At 34.3% G+C, this 23017-nt stretch overlaps 1 protein-coding gene across 4 annotated transcripts; it reads right to left on the reverse strand.

Annotated features, from left to right (window-relative positions):
- Window positions 1-285: 285 nt before the first annotated feature.
- Window positions 286-21561, reverse strand: APC4 (Transducin/WD40 repeat-like superfamily protein). Of its 4 annotated transcripts, XM_020367065.3 has the most exons (19): window positions 21177-21561; window positions 20967-21078; window positions 20624-20715; window positions 19297-19380; window positions 18026-18265; window positions 16961-17041; window positions 15323-15471; window positions 15005-15165; window positions 14825-14925; window positions 14671-14745; window positions 14278-14457; window positions 12402-12484; window positions 12226-12324; window positions 4072-4176; window positions 3392-3533; window positions 2996-3223; window positions 2729-2881; window positions 2169-2250; window positions 287-1493 (listed from the first exon to the last, which is right to left on the reverse strand). In XM_020367065.3, the coding sequence occupies exons 1-19, from the start codon at window positions 21243-21245 to the stop codon at window positions 1399-1401; spliced, it is 2331 nt and encodes a 776-aa protein (XP_020222654.1). In that variant the 5' UTR covers window positions 21246-21561; the 3' UTR covers window positions 287-1398. The 4 variants fall into 4 exon arrangements, with proteins under 4 accessions (XP_082924751.1, XP_020222654.1, XP_082924752.1 ...); XM_083068625.1 differs by lacking the exon at window positions 21177-21561 and having other exon boundaries at window positions 286-1493; window positions 19297-19384; XM_083068626.1 differs by lacking the exons at window positions 20967-21078; window positions 21177-21561 and adding an exon at window positions 18978-19103 and having other exon boundaries at window positions 20624-20653.
- Window positions 21562-23017: the final 1456 nt, after the last annotated feature.

Raw genomic sequence — 23017 nt, forward strand, 5'->3', positions numbered from 1 at the left:
ACAACTAATTGTATCAACTTATAATATCAAATAATATTAAAGTTATTACATAAAATATTGACAAATAATATCAAATTGATACTAATTATCATAATTCACAATTAATATGTACAAAATTAGCCAATAACATAAATATATAACCATATAAATTAACATTTGAAAATCTAAAAAATAAAAAGCATATTAAATGGATCAACCCATGAACTAACATAGTTCATCACAGATTAGTTCATGATGAATTAGGTCAAATTTTCTTTATAATTAAAATAAATCAATTTTTTTAATCCAATCCAACTCAAATTCATAGAAAATCGGATTAGCTCACAGACTTTGACTTAAATGCTAAAAATATGTCCAACTCTAAACTACACGATGGAGAGCAATTTATATGTGCCAGATGTAATAATTACAATTAAATATTGAATATTTCGTTCCTATGATAAGATATGCCGATAAATTAATTACAAAGATTCTTATCAAATTTCCCACAAAGTTGATAGATTGAGTTTCACTTCAAAAAAAATAAATTAAATTGACTAATTAAAGTATAACAGTTTTCATATATCACAATTTGTAATTTGAACTGTACTTTTTTTTTCTAAAACGTGAATGCGTTACAATTAAAGTCTAATACGTTTTCAGCTCATGAGCAGAACGATCTCAGGTTACTTGTGACAGCTAGGTCAGTTCAAGATTGTCATTATTTAGAACTATTAACAATATCAAAATATGGAATTATTGCGGGGCTATGTTCGGTGCGGAAAAGTGGAATTTCAAAATTGTGAATGAGTACATTCTAACTAAATATACGCAATTGAACTTGATAGGAAACCAATAAAGACATTTTACTCCGAGATCATTTTTATCTAGCTATTTTGACAGATACCAAAATATGTAAAATAAAATAAGAGATGTAATAATGAGGGAAAAGAAAAATTGCAAGTGTTGTGAAAAGATTATGTAAGAATAATATAACTATTACCTATCAAGAAATTGTCCGATTATCACACTACGGGTAAACTAGTAGAATATTTGTCGTATTTAAGTCCTACCAATTTTTGTCGTACCATTATCACCGTATCAGGAAAAAGTTCGTCTATGGATAATGAAAGAAAGTCGAGTAATTCTTCACTCACGAAGCCAGTGCGCTTGATTCTTTACTCTGTTCCATCTTTTTTTTTTTTTTTTTTTTGCTTTTTTGGGCAGAACTGTTTACTTTTATCTTGAGAAAAATAATTAATTTAATTACATGTTTTCAAATGAACATTCTACAACGTTTTTGGTAGATACATTCTACAACAATTTGTTCAAGGACCATTAACAAATGGAAAATAATTACAACCCCCACCCCCCTCCTCTTTCAGAAAAGCAAAAAATGGTAAGGGGAAAAATAAGGAATTATTCAGCATCAGAGACCTCATCTTCATCTTCCTCCAAAATGTAGACCAGAGCACGCTTTCTTGCAGCAAAGACACAAGCCACACCTCTTGATGCTGTTATCAACATATAAGGGTACAATGCATCAGTAACCAGATAAATGGCTTATACTCAGATTAACACAATAACCCGATCAGAGATATCTTTGAAAGTGGGGGAAAACATTCAAAACGATTACCGTTATCTGGTTCAGAAGTCTCAATTCAAAAGGCATTTAATTTGAAGAACCGTTCGGTTGAGATATAAGATGTAGATCCAATTTATATCCAATGACCAATTTTATTACCTCAACTTTTGTACATCTAAATATTGACAGATGTTAAGGAACTACCAATTAGACAAAACCATTTTTCAGGAATTTGATTAACTTTATCTTAAACGGAAACGTGTTTCACTATTTTCCTAAATTGGAACTCGGGTCCACAATATGCATACATGCTTCTATGCGCCCATCTTTTCCTTTTTATTCCTATACATTAGTAGCTGTATGAGAGAGATCAACATACTCTACACAATGAAATTAGTTGATAAACCAAATACATTGCATGTATTAAACTCAGGTGCAGATATTCTACGGTTAAGCAGAATCAGATTATAATTATGATTAAAATTGTACGAGATCCATTAACTTGATATTTCCAAGGAACTTCTGCTAGGCACATTGTTCATATACAAGTTTTAATGCATTTAAGCCAAAGGTACAGAGAGAGAGAGAGAGAGAGAGTACTCACCACTAACTGCCAAGGGAGCAACTACAGAATGAGGGATGGTGCGAGCTTTCTCATCCCCGATTTGCAGATAAGTGACAGAATCCTAGATAAACATAATTACAAAAATATGACTATAATGGAATATAAAATTATAAAAAGCTTCCTAAAGGAGATACCTAAGTAATTTTCTATAGAAGACATGTACCAAGGTTGAGCTTCAAGGGAGATATTCAGTCAGGATAACAAAAAATTAAAGGGAAAAAGACGAGACAACAGATATTCACTCAGCATAAGATATACAGGAATATTCTTAGTGAAGCTGAACTTTAAATGTTAGCACCACACCCTTAATACATTTTATACTATTGGTTGAACTTTATAGAAAATTTCAAATTTTGTTGTATCCCACTTCTTGTTTAATGATTTTCTCTCTTGATTTTGTAATTTTCAATAATTTTTAGTTTATAATAAAGTATGTTGGAAAGTGTATTGCTAGCACTTCTCTTTTAGAAAAACATCGGTTACATAGATCACTAATTTATGCCTTCAACAATAAAAACAATGGACATATGATGATTTACCTTTAGTTCTGGTAACTTCCATACATCTTTATAAGCAGATCTTGATATGGAGACATATGGTAGATCACTTGCTTGCAAAATCATCATACAACCATCTCCAGCACTGTCTGACGTATTAGTAGCTTTGTTTAGTAACAAGACAATTTGACTATCCTGTTTCAAACAACATATTTAAAAAATAAAAATAAAAATTAAATCTTAAGATTTGCTAAACGTTAAAATTGAGACTGTAAAGGCTGTTTGAATTACTTCTTTCTCTAATGTTACCTTGTACAAAGACAGATCCACACATTGATAATCAACAGGAACACGTAACAGCACAGCTTCCAAAGAACCATACCCCTGCTTTAGGCAGTGTGAGTCGTGCATAAATCCTCTGACTATGCATATGCAATTTACAATATCTGAGAAACACTCATTGGGTACTTGGAAAGATATGTAATCAATAAACTGGTTTTGACAAGTGTGAGATGACACAGAAGCTCTAGAGGAATCCTACAGAAAGAAAGCAAGGAGTGAAAAAAAACAATACAGCATTTTAATAGAATTAGAAACCAACTGACATCAAATTCAAATGACCCTAGATATAAAGCAGAAAAAGGCCTCTTACTGACTAGATCTGCATAGTAGGAGTTAGTAAAAAATGTTCATTCTGTGAAGTACCTCATAATATGATACTGAAGTGGGAATTCTCATGGATGAAGATGCTTTTGGCGAAGATGGAAGAGGAAACAGTGGTAGTCTATCCTCACAAAGTATCTTTCTTGATATTGTGGTAAAAGGCATTTGGAAAGCCTCTTTAAAGCTGAAAGACAAGTAGACGATGGGGTCACAATGAAAATCTAAAAGAAATACAGTGAGATGGCTAGAACAATGTGAAAAGGATATATTTGCAATTTAGAAGACCTGACTTTTATTATCTTCTCTGATTAGGCTAAGCAATAAGTGGAAGCTTTTTGAAGTAAATCAATTTTTAAACAGGAGAAATCTTTTTCGTTGAAACTATTTTAAGATGGTATGAATTCAAGCTCAGCGCATCTAAACCAGTAGAGTAATAAATTGAATGAGTCATGATGCTTTAGAGTTCATATGCGCCAAGCCGCCAACCCTCTCAAGGTAATATAACTTAGAATAATTCCATGTTTCTTTTCACTATGGAATAATTTTACACAGAATGAAAACACATAGTTTTGTTTGTGATATTTTCTCAAGAATTTTATAAATTTGTTCATAATGATTTATGCACTATCATCATTAATTTGATTAATAAATGCAATGAAAGGAATGCCAACACAAACAAGGTCTTTTCTAACTAGAAGAAATAAAAGGGAAAAAAGAAATACCTTAATTCCATCAGCTGAAATTCTTTAGCCAATGTTCTCCTTAGATATTCAGTGTCGGTAAATCCCCCAAAATGAACTAATTCTCTGACTCTTTGCATTGTTTCCCTGGAGAATTTGACAAAATCATATTTAAAATGAGATTAATCTCAGGAATTCAGACAGGTTAAAAAAAACACTATTATAAATAATGTATACTTGTGTAAATGATTTATGAAACACTGCCCAGATGACATTCCATCAGTACAGGCATGTTTCTTTTGTAGTTTTTTTTTTTTTTTAATATTTGGGAAGTGGGAAGATTGATGAGTTGGGAATCATCCTTTTTATATTTCCTATCCCTTATTTATGATTAATCTTCTCAATGTCACTATTAGATACTTAGCCTAAATGTCACGAGTTAGTTCTCAATGAGCTGGTAATTGTATCAGCAGTTATTTAGTGAGAATAGTGGACAGTGTATATCAAGAATAGGAAGGAAACAATAGAGGGTAGGTATATCGATGAGGTGGCAATTGTATCAGATGTCTGTGTGTTTTGACTACACAATGGAAGAAGTTTATGGTTAATATTATGCGAGAGAGAGAGTTTAGAGAATTTAGAAAATTGTATTATTGATGAATCTTAAGGTACATATTCAAGAGATACAAACTACATATATAGACAAAACTGAAACAGCTAACTAACGTAATGATTTACACTGAAACTAACTATGGAAAACTAACTCAATACAGTTAATAAAAGTATTTATTATTCTATTCTCTAATATACCCCCCACAAGCTCAAGGGGGATGAAACATAGTAGATGAGTCAATCACATTGAACTTGGACCGTAGAAACATGAACCTCCTAGGTGACAGAGCTTTTGTCAGAACGTCTGCATATTGATGCTAAGCAAGTACATGTGAAACAATAAGAGCTTTGCTTAACACCTTCTCTCGAACAAAAAAGATGTCTAGTTCCATATGTTTGGATCTCGAGTGTAAAACAGGATTGTGAGACAAAGAAACAGAACTTTGATTGTCACAGAGCACTATAGGAGTATTGAACTTAATTTGCAGTTCCTTTAGAAGGGATTGAATCCACAATACTTCTGTAACAGCTTGAGCTAAGGCTCTATATTCAGGTTCAGTGCTTGACCTTGCAACGAGCAACTGCTTCTTGGACCACCAAGACACCAAATTAGGACCAAGATAAATACAAGCTGCTGAAGTAGATCTCCTATCATTAGGATTAGCTGCCCAATCAACATCAGTAAAGACAGTAAGGTTAAAAGAAGTAGTAGGAGTAGCAAGTGTGAACAACAGTCCATGACCAATAGTCCCTTTGAGATACCTAAGTATCCACCACTTTCCAATGCTCCTCCATTGGTGAGCACATAAATTGACTTACTTTATTAACACTAAAGGCAATCTCTGGCCATGTAATTGTGGCATATTGCAAAGCACCAACAATGGATCTGTATAAGGTTGGATCGTCAAACAATGTACCGTCCTTGGTAAGTTGTTGACCAGCAACCATAGGAGTGGATATTCCCTTACAATCCTCCATTTTTACTCTAGTAAGAAGGTCAGTAATATACTTGTCCTGAGACAATAATAGCCCCCCTTTAGAAGTAGCTTTAACTTCAATACCCAAGAAATAGTCTAAGGTACCAAGATCCTTAAGGGAAAAATTTGCATGAAGCTCATCAACTAATTTTTGCAATAATGCGGATGAAGTACCAGTAAGAATGATATCATCCACATAGACAAGCATATAGACAGTGGCTGTGGAGTTAGAGAGAATGAACAGACTAGGATCACATTTGCTTTTGTTAAACCCAAGCCTAAGTAAAACAGATGTCAATTTTTCAAACCAAGCACGAGGAGCCTGCTTTAGGCCATAAAGGGATTTTTGTAATTTGCAAACAAGATGTTTGGTGCCGGGTTCAACAAAGCCAGGGGGTTGAAACATATAGATGTCCTCAAGAATTCCATTAAGAAATACATTGTTAATGTCCAGCTGTCAAATAGGCCATTGAAAAGATAATGCTAGAGAGAGAACAGTCCTAATTGTGACTGGTTTAACAACTGGAGAGAATGTCTTAGAAAAATCAAGGTCAGGTTGTTGATGAAAGCCCTTAGCAACAAGTCTGGCTTTATATTTATTAATAGAGCCATCAGGATTTTCCTTAATTCGAAAAACCCATCTGCATCCAATAGGTTTTCTGCCATAGGGTAGTTCAACTAGTCTCCATGTATTATTGTCATGTAGAGCTTTAATTTCAGCTTTCATAGCATTAAACCAATTAGAGTCAGTGAGAGCAACCTTCACTGTTTTTGGTTCAGTACTAGAGAGCAAGAGTGTGGGATTGATTCTTGGTTGGACAATTCCATTTTTGGATCGAGTAATCATGGAATGAACATTACGTGGCCTAGCAGGAGATGAACCTGAGGAAGATGCTGTTGCAGCAGAAGATTGTTGCTGAGAAACTCGAAGCTGATAGGAAACTGGAATATCAGCAGATGTGTCAGCAGTAGATTTAAAATTGAGATTGTTAAATTCTAAAGAGTCTGAGCTGGAGGTGGCTACAGGCTGAGTTGATGTGGACAAAGGTGGACTGTGAGAACAGATTGAAGAGGGAATTGTTGACACCGAAGTTGCAGAAGTAGTGACATTTGACTTGGCAATGAAAAGATCATTGTAGGGAAATCTCATTTCATTAAAAACAACATCCTTGCTAATGTAAATTCTTCCCGACTTACTTAAACACTTATAACCTTTGTGACTAGGAGAGTATCCCAAAAATATACACTCCTCGAATCTAGGTTGAATTTTGTGTTGATTATAAGGTCTAAGTAGAGGAAAACAGGAGCAACCAAAAATCTTTAGAAACTGATAATCAGGATCTTTATGGTGAATCAGTTTGTAAGGTGATTGAAAACCAATTGAGGAAGATGGTAACCTATTGATTAGGTAAGTAGCAGTCAAGAAGGCATGATCCCAAAATTTTAATGGTACTGAGGCATGATGTAACATGGCTAGACCAAGTTCAACCACATGTCGATGCCTCCTCTCAACCATGCCATTTTGATGATGAGCATACGGACAGGTAAGTCTATGAGTGATACCTTGTTGTTGGAGGAAAGATGTCAAAGGACGAAATTCACCACCACCATCAGTTTGAACTGATTTTAGAGCATTTTGAAATTGTTTTTCTACTAGAGCTTTAAAATTCAGAAAGTGAGAGAATACGTCTAATTTCTTGTGGAGAAGATAAATCCACATATAACGTGTACATGCATCAACACATGTTAAGAAGTATGAGTAACCACAACTAGATTCTAATGATGCAGGTCCCCAAACATCAAGAAAAACAAGTTCAAGCGGTTTAGAATAAATTGTTGTTGAAGATTGAGAAGGAATTCTATGAGATTTGGCAATACAGCATGATTCACAAAAATCAGAAATTTTATTAATAGTAGGAACATGAATATTACAAGATTTTAAGGCCTTGGTTAGTGCATCATGATGAGGATGCCCTAACCGTAAGTGCCACTGTTTCTAGACACTAGGAACAGTGTTTGTACATGTTTCAGAAAGAAAAATACAAGATTTAGGTAAATTTGAAACTGAATTCTTTTTTATATCATCTTTGAGTGATGCATTCTTTGCTAAAAACGGATGAAAACGGTGGAGACCATCTTCACCAAGTTTTCCTTAAAGAAGAGTCTCGTTCAAATCCTGTAATTTGACAAAACAAGAATAAGGATAGAATACAAAGTAGACATTGTTGTCTTTAGCAAACTTGGAAACACCAATCAGATTTTTGGTTAAAGTGGGGACAAGTAAGAGATCTTTCAAAGACAAAACAGTGGAGGAATGAATAGGGGACCTAAACATATTAGAACCAACTGAAGTAATAGATGTACCTTGGCCATTGGCCATAACAATGTGCTCAGCTCCAGTAAATTGAGCACTTTGTAGTAAATGCTGTGGATCTGGAGTAGCATGGTGAGAAGCTCCTGAATCAGGAATCCATGTTGTGGCAGTATTTAAGGCTGGAACAGTACGTTGAGAGGAGGATGCAGAGCTCGAATAAGCTTGCTGATTGGAAGATGGTGTTGCTGGAAGTGTAAACCCAGGTGGTTTGAAGCCAAAACCAGGTAAAGTAGACCCAAAAGAACCACTCAACGCATGAGTAGGCCACTGTGTTGAGCCTGGGTGTCCAAAAATGTTGGCAGATCTGTGAAAAGGTAGAGCTCCAGTATTGGGAAGAAAGGATGGATTAAAACCAAAATTTTGAGACCCATAGCCGGTTTGAGATCCAAGACCAAAACCAAAATTTTGAGGCCCATAACCAGTTTGAGATCCAAAACCAAGAGCGATGTAAGGAGAAAAGGTTGGACCAAGAGGTAGTCCAAAACCACCAAATGACAACCCATTGGATCGTTGATAGCATGTTGAAGCTTCATGTCCTCTTTTATGGCATATTTGGCACTGAACAGATGAGCCACGATTTCTGCCACCACGTGTACCACCACGGCCACGTCCTCCATCGCGGTTCTGACAAGAAAAACCTCCATTATAGCCACCCTGAGATTCGAAAGAAGAGTTCTGAAACATGTTTGACTGAGAATTTGGCATTTGTGATTGCTGAAATGTCAGATTCGCATTTGGAGCTCCATTTGCAACTGAAGTGGTTTGAGCAAGGTTGATTGTCAAAGGTTCTTGAATTGTTGAAGTTTTGGCTTGTTCCAACCTCACTTCTTTAGCGAGAATCATAGTTTCAAGTTCACCAGGGGAAAGAACATTATCACGACTAACAAATGTTGTAATTGTGGAAACTAACGAGTCATATTCAGGTGGAAGGCCTCCAATAATACATTCAGCATGTTCTCTGGGTGATACAGGGCTTCCGATTGAAGCAAGAATCTCAATGATAGTGCTAATTCGGAGTAGATATTCAGAACAGGTTCTTGTACCTTTCTTGATGGGACGAGAAGCTGTGTGGCTTTGATTTTGGTGAGAGAGTGAAAATGTTGGAACACCATATCCCAAACCTGATACGAGTGGCGAAAGGAGACCAGTCGTGCTTGAATTGAGTCGAAGAGTGTAGTCAAGAGCCAGGAGAACAAGAGCGAATCCTTGCGATCCCATGTAGTGTACTCAGGATTGATGTTATTTGCATCACGATCTTCACTGGTAAGGAATTTCATCGGAATCTTCGGATTTACAACAAACCTCTCAAGGTCATGAGCACGAATTACCGCAGTCACCTGTTGCTGCCAGGTCATGAAATTTTTCTCATCAAGTTTACATGTGACACTTTGGGAGAAATTGTTTGAAACACTTGAGGACGCCGGATTGGGAGCGGAAGCCATTGGAACAATTGAAGCAGAAACAGAGAGGGATGCGCAAGAATTTTTCAAGAACTGAAAGCGAAGACAATAGGCCTGAGCACGGGTCGGGTTCGGACGGGTTCGGGTCAAAAATATTTAGCCCAATCCAAACCGACCAAAAAAAAATTAACCCATTTTCGACCGTAACAATGTTTCGGGTTTATCGGGTTCGGGTTTGTTGGGTCTTGGATTAACTGGGTCGGTTTAGTCGGATTGGGTCCTATTTTTATTTGTTATTTTTTCAAAATCTAAACAATAAAAATAGATAACAACAATGGAGGAGAGAGGGATGGCGAAGTCACTGTGGTAGGGGACAACGCCGAAGTCGCCGCAGTTGGAGACGACGATTTTCTCCCGCGTGATGACAGTGATGACCGCGGTGGATCCGATAGCGTCGCAGTGAGGAGTACAAAGCTCGCAGCAGCAAGCGTAGGTGTGTTCGTTCTGGCTGCAACGATGAACCTCGTTGTCCATGCGAGCGAAACCATTCCCTTCATTTGAGCGACGTCATTCGCCGGAGCCTCGCGGTTCAGCACGCGAAGGCTTCACTCAGCGTGGGCGAGGAGGACGTGGTGGTTGGGTGTTGCAGGGGGATGATCCTGACAGGACAGGTAGCGGGAGCGGCGGCTAGGGTTTCTAGTTTGTGAGCAGAATTTGGGTCGGTCGGGTATGGATACCGACAGGTTCAAATATTTTAACCCGAACCCGACCAAGATAACCCATTATAAACCGAGTCTAACAACCCGCAAAATTGAAAAAACCGAAAATAACCACCGAACTAAGAAACTCACTTCGGAAACTTCCGGTTTCGGTCGGGGCGAGATTTTCTGCTCAGGCCTAGAAGACAAGACAAGAATTCAAGAAAACAGAGCCTCGAACCAAAAAATGGCGCAACAAAATTTGTGATCCAAGACGAGGACGAAAAACGTTGTGCAGCCAAACGCAACAGAAAAACGACGCAAACGCAACAAGATTTGCAATGCGAAATGAAGAGCGAGCGACACGATGCAACCAAATGCAGCAGAAGAGCGACACTGAATCAAGCAAGAAGAACGAATAGCGTCGTACACAAGACGCACTTGAAGACAACAAAAAATCGAAGACGAAAATCGAAGACGAAAAGGGAAAAAGCAGTTCCCAGACTTCACCTAGCTCACGATGATACCATATGAGAGAGTTTAGAGAATTTAGAAAATTGTATTATTGATGAATCTTAAGGTACATATTCAAGAGATACAAACTACATATATAGATAAAACTGAAATAGCTAACTAACGTAATGATTTACACTGAAACTAACTATGGAAAACTAACTCAATACAGTTAATAAAAGTATTTATTATTCTATTCTCTAATAAATATGATTTCATTTGTGTGAAAAAGTCACCACCAATATGATCTTCGGTGATGAAAGAAGTTATTCCTCTTCTTGAATCAACAATAATTTCTCTCTCCCTTTCCGGCATGTTACAATGTGCTTCTTTCATAATGTGCATTTGAAAACTCGAAAATGAGGCTGGAAAAGGACCAATAGGCTGAGGTGACGTGGTTGCCACAAACTGTCATTGGCAGCACATTATGGCTGCCAAATATTTCCCCGGAAAAGTGGGGCAGCAGCTGATTACGGTGGACAAGGGAGGAAACACGCTGGAAAATCGTGACACTGGCAGGTAGTGGTGACAGTCCCACTGGAAAGAAGAGACAGCAAAAGAAGTGACTAATTGGAGTTCCAAGTTTTCGGGAACTAGACAGAATAGTGACAGGACAGGTCATGGAGGATGGTACCGCTCGGATACCATGTTGAAATAGAGAAACAGAGGCATAAGGTATCAAAGAAGAATAAATCCCAATAGATCATCTAGGATAGTCTAAGGTATAAAAAAAGATATCTCAAATTTTCTAACAGGATTAATACAAATGGATGAAATGATTTTGTGAAGGTTTTGCAGAGCATACAAAGCTGTCCCTTAATATTTGAATTATGAATTTATCTTGTTTGTACATTAGTAATCATTTATGTACATTTTTCAGCTGCAAGATTCTTGGAGTTTGTCTTTGGTAATTTTGATGAATTTTGATCGCTCGGAGTGAAGCAAAAAACGGAGGTCAATAAACAGAAAATAGACTAATAGAACAAAGAGAACAACAGAAAACAGGGGGGGTGAAAACCAGTAAGTACCAAGTAGGAAAACAAATACACAGAAAACAGATATTGATGAGAAAAAGAGGTCATTGAGAACCAGATTACCGTAGAAAACTGAAGAGAAAAAGAAAACTGAGAATGAGAACAAGAGAGAAGCAATATGAACTTTGAAGGGGTTTTCTACAAGTTGAAACCCTTTTCTTCCAAAATCACAAAATTACCTCCATAAAATGCCTCTCTAATGTTTATATTGGACGTTACTCTTAGGATTTTGGACACTATCAGCATACGGTGCTAGAGTTCCACCCCCCCTATTTTGTAGCCACTTCAGTGAAGTGTAGTGCTATGACAGTGCATATTACAGCCAGGGGCCACTACACAAGTATACCGTGCTATTTGCAACCCTGCTTGATATAATTATTAAATTTACCATTTGATACATATTTGATATCCTAGAAAATATAAATGCCTAATGTGAAGTATATAAAGCTCTATAATAGCTGTAAAAGCTGCAGTAGACCCAAAACTGTAATGAAGAAAAGATGTGATTTGATGTACAGTTTAAATTGACAATAAATTTGGATTTGAAAAAAAAATATTAAAGAATTTGAAGTAGACAATAAAACTTACAAATCAATCTCAACTTCATATTCTGTTTCTGATATTTCCAGCAATTGTTTAACTGGGTCTTGTTCATAGAGAAACTTCAAGAATATAATAACAAGTTCACTGCCATAACCAAAAGTAAAATCAGACAAATAAGATCTTTATAATCATTCATAACACTAAGGAATGTTTAATTGAACCTGTTATATGGTAGAAGCTGGTCACTTGGTTCTGACATGAGTAATTTTATACACTTCAATAGCCAGTTGAAGAAGTTTGAATACTGATTGAAGAAATGTTAAAACCAAAAATTAAAAAGCATAATAGCCTTTTATAAAAATGCAATAATGCATTCATGGATATCTTTCAAACATTTTGTTCTGTTCAGACAAGTGAAATTCAAATACACATGTTCTTACATCATGCCAAAAGAAGCCAATTACAAGCTTATCATTGGGCATATACTATCCTCCTCAATATTACAATATGTTCACTAACCATAGCATAAGAAATGGTGTCATATTCAAAGTAAAAACAACTTCAGACAAAATGATATAATACATACATTTTCAACATTTTAGAGGCATGTATTCAATATTTATCCACCTAAAACTGCTTCTGACTAGATGAAAATAAGAAGGAATAAAATGTCACAGGTAGGCATGATAAAATAGCTCCCACGAGGTATTCAAATACAAGCAAAATGAAGCAATATAACATTCATTCAGACAAGATAATATATTTGGTCATGCATTCTTATTTATTTGCATTTGAATAAGGGATAGTTTATTTTCCCACTCCCCAGTTCTTTTTCAGTGAGAAAATTAATCATGTGGAGTTAAAGTGATGCTCAATGTAATAGTACATTTATGAGGATTAGATTAGTGTATCAACAATTGTCTGTACGGGTGTCTGTTCAAAATTGATTGTTAACAGTTAGAAGTTTGATCGTTAATTTAGAGATTTAAAGTTATTATATGACCAAAGAACTTCATCAAATTGTAAGAATAACATACTCATCTGAGGATGTTTTTATCAAGATATATATTACCTTAGAATTCTCAATTTAACAAAGGATTACTGTAGGGTGTTTGGGTTTCTGTTTGGCCCTAGCTCCTACAATCACATTGACGCCACAAAAAGGGGCAAAAACAAAGCCAAGAGTTACTTCAACTTTTTGAAAATCTTTTATTATTATTTTTATTTTACTGGATACCCAAATAGGCACTGCCACACCGGGAAGGTAAACTAGTTTACATGTCTTAGTTGATTTATGAATATTGTGGAATCTTTACAAAAATATACTAGTAACTGAAATTTAGGTTTTGGTGACTAACTGATATATTGATATTTGAGTTTTCCCTTTTATCCATATTCTTTCCTGAGTTTCCCTCTAAATTTTTCCTTTTAATTATTTATTAGAAACCAATTAATATACTTTGGTCATAGAACTATATACAGCAATGGATTTTAAAACTAGAACAATTATTGAACTGATGAAGACTAGTTGACAGTTCATTGCTTAAAACATGGTTCAATAAAAAATAATTAAAATTATTTTTAATATAATATTATATAGTATACTAAGTAATAAACTGACAGATTATAAAAAAAAATAAAAATAAAAAAAGTTTGGTAAAATTTTAAATAAGCATAAAAGGATTATATTACATGTCCTACGACATAAAATTCATAATAAATAGTTAAATAATAGCAAAATATGTAAACCTCATATATGAGCCATTATTTATTTAAAAAAAATGTTTTTGAATAAAAAAACATTTTTAAAAAACACCAATTTGAACTGATTTTCGCCACCAGTTTTCAAGTGATTTGTTTCTTTCTCCATTGGTTTTCTGGATTGACAAGACTGGTTCCCCGTCATTCTGGTTGTCCAGTTTTGAAAACTTTGATATACAGAATTTGCATTATTATGGTAGCTCTAATGAAAGCACATAGTTGATAACAATTTAAAATCTGTGAGTATTAAAACATATAAATATTGAGCAACAGATAATACATTGAAAAAATAAAGCTAAATTCTGTAAGATTCATTTCAAACTTAAAAAGGCATACCTGCTGCACAACAGATGAAAGAATCCTCATAAATCGTTCAACTTGTACAAGTAGCATACCAGCCTTTTCTGTTGCATTGTTAATAAGTGACTCATTCAAGCCAATGCCGTGATAGCGTGCACGCCATCTTGAAAGCCCTCGTAGTTCCCCTATTCTGAATCCTATAACTTCTACAGCAGGCTGACAAAAACATTAAAACTTTCAATGTGAGAGCTTTTAGTGATGTTTGTACAAATACTGATTAAATTCAAAAGCAAAGGTAGTTTCTGAAGACTATGACAGGGTGCAACAAGAAGCTATTTGACATGAACATTTTTAAAATCTGTTTTCAACAGTAACACATTTCTCCTGATTAGTAAATATTGTTGTGCATGGTTGAGTACTATGTTGTACCTGGAGGTGGTCCAATACAATACGTTGAAGTTCTTTGCCTGCACCAGAGAGAACCTTTGAAATACGCTTGACTCCCTGTAATGCAACAAAGTTGCTGAATGAAAACTACATTCATAAAGAAAGGGAATACAACTAGATAAGGTTGTCTGTATACCACTTCTCCAAGAGTGTTAACAAGAAATTGATGAATTGGTGGGCTAGTCCTTGCACCACCCAAAAGGCTCAAAAACTCCTCTTGAGGTGAGGAATCAAGTCCTAGTTATCACAGACACAGACAGAAACAAATTAATTAAAGTAATAACAAAAAAAAATTCCATAACTGTTATTCAGTTACCATGATTTATAATCAGTGAAGACAAAGAGCTGAACTTCTCCTGAAATGTGTTCATGGCATCAGACCACTGCCTACACATAACTGATAATGATGTCCGAACAACCTCAATCAAATCCTCAATGTTAGAAGCTTGTTGAGCTACCTGGTGAAGCTCATTTTTCCTACACAAAAGTAGAAGGAACCAAATTGCAGAAATAAGAGGCAAACACAATGACCACATCAGTTTCATTTGCATTGGTCAGGAAGACACGAGGTTTTACATGTTACAAAGAAAAAGAATGTAACAGTAGAACATCCCATTTCTCAAAGAATGTTTACCTATTCCAAAATATAGCTGTGTTCAGTGCTAAGGAATGCAGGCCATGCTCATTCCCAGCCATGTGAGATTCTCCCAAGTCATCACCAACTTCAACAAGGTCTCCTGAGCACATGACTATCAAATGACAAAGATCTTTTGATAAAGCAACCTAGTGACATGTAACAATATCAGCTTCCACAGGTAAATTGCAAGGGTAGAAATGTAATATAAAACATTTTTTGGCCTTTATTAGCTTAAACTTTTGGGAGAGTTGTTTTATGTATGATATTAGAGCCTATATGGAAGTGTTCTAGAATTTGATGCTATCCACCCTTGTACTTCTGATGAAAAACTCAGTTTCAACACAAGATATACAGGCTTATGCATTATCCAGGATCCACAATTTGAGCACAAAAAGTTCTTGCATTATGGGGAGAATATAGAATGTAACAACACCTAAAGCATATAAGCCTTTTTGAGGATTTAGTTCATGGAAGGTACTATTAACTTGTGCAAAATGTAGGTTTGATATTTTTTTCTTTATTGATTCATTCATCCATCATATTCGGGTATATCAACAAGATTTACACTGGCTTCCAAGGGCCTACCACAACCCTCCTTTACCTGGGCTTAGGACCGGACCGGCTATGAAATCACAGGCGATGTTTAAGCAAATTTAGCAAGAGACAAGAAGAATATGAGTTGGTAGTAGAGACAGAAGATGTCAGACCACAAGTTTCTAAGTTTAAATATCTTCGATCAATAACACAAAATGATGGGAAAATTAATGAAGATGCCCAACAGAATACAAACAGGATGGCTAAAATGGAGAAAGGTATTCGGGATTATTTGAGATAACAAAGTAGCTACTAATATCAAAAGCAAGTTATCTCATACAGCTATATGTCCAACTATACTTTATGATAGTGAATGTTGGGCTTTCAAGGGACAAAACGAGAGAAAGATGAGAGAAGCAGAAATAAAAATGTTAAGATAGATGTGTGGTTACACAATAAAGGATGGGATACAAAATCATTGTATACCAAAAGATATTGGTGTAGCACCAACTGAGGAAAAGATGATAGAAAATTAAGGTAGTTTTGACACATATAAAGAAGGTCATTAGAAGCACCAATAAGAATTAGATTGCATGGCTTTTAGTCTTGTGAAAAAGGAGAGAGGGAGATAAAGGACCTTAGAGAAATTGTTAAGAGGGATCACATAATAAAAAATACATCTAAAAAAGCTAGTCTTTAACCAAGCTGAATGGCATCATGTATCCAATTACCTAGCAGGAAAAAGTTTTTATTGTTGTTTGATTCATTCTTGCGTCAACATGCAAACTCACTGTCACTACCTACCTACTTGTCTAAAGATTGAGTGAGTAGAATTAGATCCACTGATTCATTAATTATTAATGGCAGAATTTCAAATAGATAGTTTATCATCCTCAATGTAGATCTTCTGCTGCTTTAATTGCATTTTAATTTGCTCCTATCATATTTCCAAAATTTAAAATACTCATCCACATGTTAATAAATCAACTAGTTAATTTAAAGCATCGAACTATAGTTTATGGTTTTCCTGATTCTGTCCCTAACTAAAGGAAAGTGGGTCTGCAAATGAAGCTCAGTGATCAAAATAAAAGGAGGATCTACCTTGTGTATATAAGCATTTAAAACTCTGTTAGTTGTTTTTGCACCATCAAGGGAAGTAGGAATTGTGAGGTTGTGTATGTTCTGAAACACCAATAAACATCAGAAGTTTTAACAATAATCAAACAAAGAAACTAAGAAGCAAATAAAAAATAAATGGGGAAAAAAAAACAGACAGGGTTAACTTGATATTAATGCATAGTATTAATTATTTTACAAGTATGTGTCTGTGAATATTTTAGGGAAATGATAATTTTACAATAAATTTTACAACTAAGAGAGAGAAAGAGAGAAGATTGAAATGTAATAAATGATAGGATGCAGAGAGATACACAAAAAATGATGTTGCATAAATTGTTGCATAAAAATTGTTGCATGAATTGTTGTATGTGTATCATCACTCAATATTTTATTGGTTTTCTCTGAAAAATACCAAAAATACATAATGCATGATATCTTCCAATATGTTATTCAGAAAATCTTTATAGTTAATTAAGTAGTAACTAATACTATACACCAAGTAAACAATATAGCTGTCTATTCATGGTCATAGTTTTTAATAAGTCAGTCATGTGTCACAATTATTAAAATATAATTAATAAAATATGTTTTCTTGTCCCTCCCCTTCTTCTCCAGTCCAATCTGACAATCCCTAAAATCTCACCATTGTCATAAATTTCTCACAGAGAAAACTTATGTTAAGCTCACTAACCAATAAGGAAAACATATAAGCAGGAAGGGTATATTACAAGATTTACGTTTACATGAATCAACAGCACCATAATAGAAACCAAAAAGAGATCAATAGTAGTTATTTTAGTTAGCCCAGCTAATCAAATATTAATTATGGCTGCAAACCAAACCACAATAAAATTAAGCATTCTGATCTTCACATACAGTCATGTAGGTCTCCAGAGACTAATTTTTAAAACAAAAATCGAACTCCTTGGAAAGTAACATATTAAATACACAAGCCCAAAAGGTTAGGATGGTATTCTTCATCACACCACAGCATTTTGTATAATTATTAATGAAAAATGCCAACTTCTGTGACAGACAATGACTTACAATTTTCCCTATAGGGAAGATGCCAAATATGCTAAAACAAATGTTTCCATCTTTATCTGCACTGCAGAGGATGTTGAATCGTTGCTGAGAAGAATTCGACAGATCCTGAAATGAATCTTCACTATCATCCATGAAGCCATTATCCCCAGATACCAATCCAGGCATCCGAGGAACTCTTGGAGCAGGAGGAAAGAAACGAGAGGTTCTATCTTCATACTTGGAAGTGTGACCATACTCATCCTAAAGGAAAATTTAGGGGAGAAAGATTAAAATAGAATAGAATATAAAATTAAAGCGGATGCACTGTGTAGCCAAGACAAATTCATTCACAGGTCCTCTCATTTTTCCTCCCTTTCAACACCATCAATATAAGAAGCATTGATGTGGAATGGTACTTATGTATACTTTCTGCTCAACATATAATGTGTTAGTGTTTTAGTCTGGAACAAACTTCTAATAATCAAGCAGAAATATGAGAAACAATAACCAAAAGAATGCAATTGGTGTTTATTGTTTTGACATTGTTTACCTCTTGCTTTTTTTTTATTTAATTTCGCCTTATGTATTACATATTCTTCCAATCCTTAAATCTAACACCAGCTTAATCATAACCACATACTATTAGTAACCAATAAGCAAGAATCAGAAGAAACCATAAGAAAATGATAGGAAGGAAAGAAAATACAGAAAGAGCATGGGAGAATTGTATTCTCTGAAAATATTTTGTACCTGAAAAACTGAACTGAATCTAACGTCTAAGGTTCTGGTACACACAGCTAGTAGATGAACTAACTTCCTTAGTAATTATGCCAGCCTGGTTAACTGACTAACAGAACCTTCTAGTTACACAAGTGCTGTTCTAATATAATATTAACTTAATAGTTAACACAAACACACCAGCAATCATCTTAAAAAAATGATACCGGAACAGAATATTTTATCAGGACTATACCATGTATGGTGTGTGATAGCTGAGCATTTTTGTTCCGCATATATATTACTACATTCATGAATCATGACCACATCTATTAGCCGGTGAGAGGATGTATTTTCCATTTAGAGCATGGAAGAATTGAACCTATAAATTAGAAAATGTTATCCATAGTTTAACAAATGGCTAAACATCATATATCACAGGGATTATGCTAGCTAAAGGTACACATAAAACCATATTTTAGTAGATAGCAATCATCTTCAAGACACTCCACTGAATCAAAATTTATCAATCAAACTAAATATCAAGAGCAGGCAACAGACAGGAAGAAGCATACTGTAATTAGCTGACTGTCCTCCTCCCAGTTGAGACATATAATGGCAGCGCAATGTGATTTTAAGCTTCTTAGCAGCTTTCCGTTCTGCCTTACAGAAAATATTAAGAATTAGTTATGACGCAAAATAATAAAAGAAAAATACACCATAAACTGTATCTACACAGAGAGATAAAGCACCATTGAAAAAAAAAAAATCACCAAGAGCTTATTTGTTTTATCTTCAAAATCCTCTCACCATTCACACATTCCAACACAAAATATTTGGCCTAGGTCAATGGTTTAAATCCTGGATAGCAGCCCACAGCGGCCGGCTCCAAAAATGCTACAACAAGATAGCCACTATTTTGAAACTTTTTATATAGTTTATATAAATTCTCAAAAATGATAAAAAAAAATACTCAAAATTAATGACATTCATAATTAACAATAAAAAGTCATAGTTCATAGGTGTCTTAAACAAAACATGAAAGTAAATATCAACAAAGTCAAATATAATTATCCTAGATAGGAATCATCAATCACCATCTTCTAAATCTGAGACTTCTTTGTTATTTTTACTACTATTATAGCTGTAGATTTCATTTTTGGAAATTGAAATCCCAAAAAATTCCCCACAAAAAGCCCTAATATCTCTATTCAAAGGGAATTTTTTTTTAATAAACACTTAGCGCCACTATATGGTCTGATATGGCTGCAACATTAAACCACTCCGCCGCTATAGCACGCTATTTAAAACCCTAGCTAAGATTGATTTGGACATATATCCCCAATTATATTCAACGGTTCAAAATCAATTCTACCAAAATCAACTCTACCCAACTTTAAAACATACAAACACTTTATCTACCAGGTAAACATGGTTCTAAGATTTTATCACATCTTCCGAGGAAAACCAACAAAAATGCTGACAATTACTGGCTTTTTACTGATATCCTTTTTCAAATAGAAGAATATCCCATTGCTTATTTATTAGACTAGAAAATTTAAAAAATATTATTAACAAAGAAATCTCAAACAAGTATAAACCTTGATCCACAATTATGGCCCGTATAGATAGCCAACAATAGGCTCAATGTTACATGAATTATATGCGAGACTAAACATTTAAGACGCTTGTTTAAAATCCGGTATGCCTCCGAATAAATACTCGGTCTAGGAAATGTTGGAAGCTCCAACCATTCATTTTTTTCCTTTATATTTCTCACGGTACCATACCATATGCAATAAAACATTCATGAACATATAGCTAATTAGAAGAATAGGAAAAATCCAATCAAGAACAACTGACTAAAAGGATCAGTTCCCAACAAAGAAAAGCACTACCCACTTCAACATCATGCAGTGACAACGTCCCATCATCAAGCCCCACAGCAATTGCTTTTCCATCCGGACGCCAACACAAAGATGTTATGCATTTTCCTACAAGAAAAGGAAACATCCAATTAACACCAGAGCACCACTATTGTAGCAACATTTAATACACAACCATGACTTCAAAATCCAAACCAGAAACCATAACAACACGTGGCTTACTGTTTCAAGCCATTTCCAAATTTTGACCGCTTCACACATTATTAAAAATACCACATATTCAATTTCAAGTAGAACCAATTTTCACCATGAATTCAAAAATAAATAAGTCGAATATAACAAGGGAAAGAAAAAGATACCTGGCGTTATGGTCCACAAGCGTTGCCAATTGAAACGATGGAGCATGATCTTAGAGTCGTCAGTAACCATGGCGAGCAAGTCCTTCTCGGGATTCCACTCGGCAATTTTGACCTACGATTCCGAATCCATTCATAAAATGAAACGAACTTTAAAAACTACTAGTATATAATCCAACAGCAACTAGGATGGGAAAGTGAAAGTGACGAAACCTGAGAAGCGAGGGGCTTATCGAATTGTAGTTGAAAGGGAAGCATGCGAGAGGATTCGTCGGTTTCCATGTCAAACGGAAACACTGAACTTGGCAGAAAGTTGAAAATGCAGTGAGATTCAGGAATTTTGATGCAAGTAAAGAGCGAATGGCGCGTGAGTGAAGCAAAACCCTAAGCAGTGAAGTGAGGTGTGAGAGGGTCAAGAAATGGGAGATTATATTATGAGAATGGCGCTCATCAGAGGGAGCCTGGTGGCAGTTTTATTTATATGAACTTTGTGTTACGTTTGAACGAGTGACAAGGAGGGAGGGAAGGAAATGAAATGTGAAAAACTGAAAACTTGTTTGTGTTACGTTTGATTTGAACGAGTGCTACCAAGGACAGAAATAAATTTTGTAATTTTTCCTTTTAAGACAAATTTATGTAAAATGGATGCGGAATTTTCAAATAATGTTATAAATACCAAATTGTTTAATATTATTTTATTTAAAAATATGTCTTGTTTTAAATTATTTCATTTGTTTTGGACCAATATCTTAGCCCAATATTGACCCGATAAACTTTGAGATTCTAGCCCAAAATAAAACAACTCAGGAGTGAATAAATCGTTTTGCATTTGGTAGCAGAGAGAGATGGCGAGGAATTGAGAGAATGCAAATGGAAGGGCAAAAAATCCAATGAAGCTTTTCCGTTTGGTAGCACATAATGAAAAAGTAAGATTCAAAAAATATGGGTCCTAAGCATGTTTGAGAATAATTGATAATCGGATTATTCTATCACACAATATTCTAAAGTGATATGTTTAATAATAATTGGATGTATGAATGGATCGAATTATTTTCCCTATAATGCAATTGTTAAATTGACATCCTAATCTTAAATTATAATTCCTGCTCGATTTCAAGAATATAATATGATTATTGATAGAAAAATATTTTAGTGTTAATAATCAAATGTGTTTGATATTTAAAACTATGATTCAAGATTAAACTCTTAATAAAAAAAATAAAGATTTTTATTATACGGTGAATAATTTGTTAGGATTAGAATATAAGTTTTATTTTTATTCATTTTATCCCTAATAATTTATTAATTTAAACACAGCCTATTATTATAAATAATTTCTTAACCTCTTTTTAATTTATTTTAAAAGATAATTACTTTAGACAAAACAAAATAGATCATCTTTACCCAATAATTATAGGAGTGTCATTCTTTTATCTACTATTTAAAAAAAATAGTTTATTTTAAAACGATTTTTACCTAATTTACTCAAATATAAAGAAAACTTATTTTACATAATTGATTATGACAATAATCGACTACATTTATAATCTATTATTAAAATCATCTCTAAAAGAATTCCAATTCAAGTACACACTAATGGTATATATATTTAGTTTTCCTTTCATTAGGTTCAGATCTTTAGTTTTATTCGAAGTGTCCAAAATATCACAAAGGCTATATATATTTAGTGTTTTTAATTAGATTTTTGAAAATGTCAAATCGAATCAAATTAATCAATTTTATAATAATCAATTTATTTTTTTTATAAGGTGAAACGATTTAATTTTTAAAAAATATAGATAAAATTATTTAAAACTAAATCGGTTCAGTGCAATATAATTATCTAATTCTCACTCATATATAAATCAATTTTTAAAAAAAATTCAATTCACTTTATAAAAAATAATCAAATAACCAAAATAATTTTATAAAGTGGATTAATTTTATTTTTTTTAACTAAATCAAACCTTTTAATATATATTAGACTAGTTATGAATCAATTTGGATTTGTTTTGATTTTTTGTACATCCAATTCATCGATAACCAAAACAACT

Source organism: Cajanus cajan, chromosome 2 (assembly GCF_000230855.2).
Source record: "Cajanus cajan strain Asha chromosome 2, NIPB_CcT2T_4, whole genome shotgun sequence".
Lineage (NCBI taxonomy): Eukaryota > Viridiplantae > Streptophyta > Magnoliopsida > Fabales > Fabaceae > Cajanus > Cajanus cajan.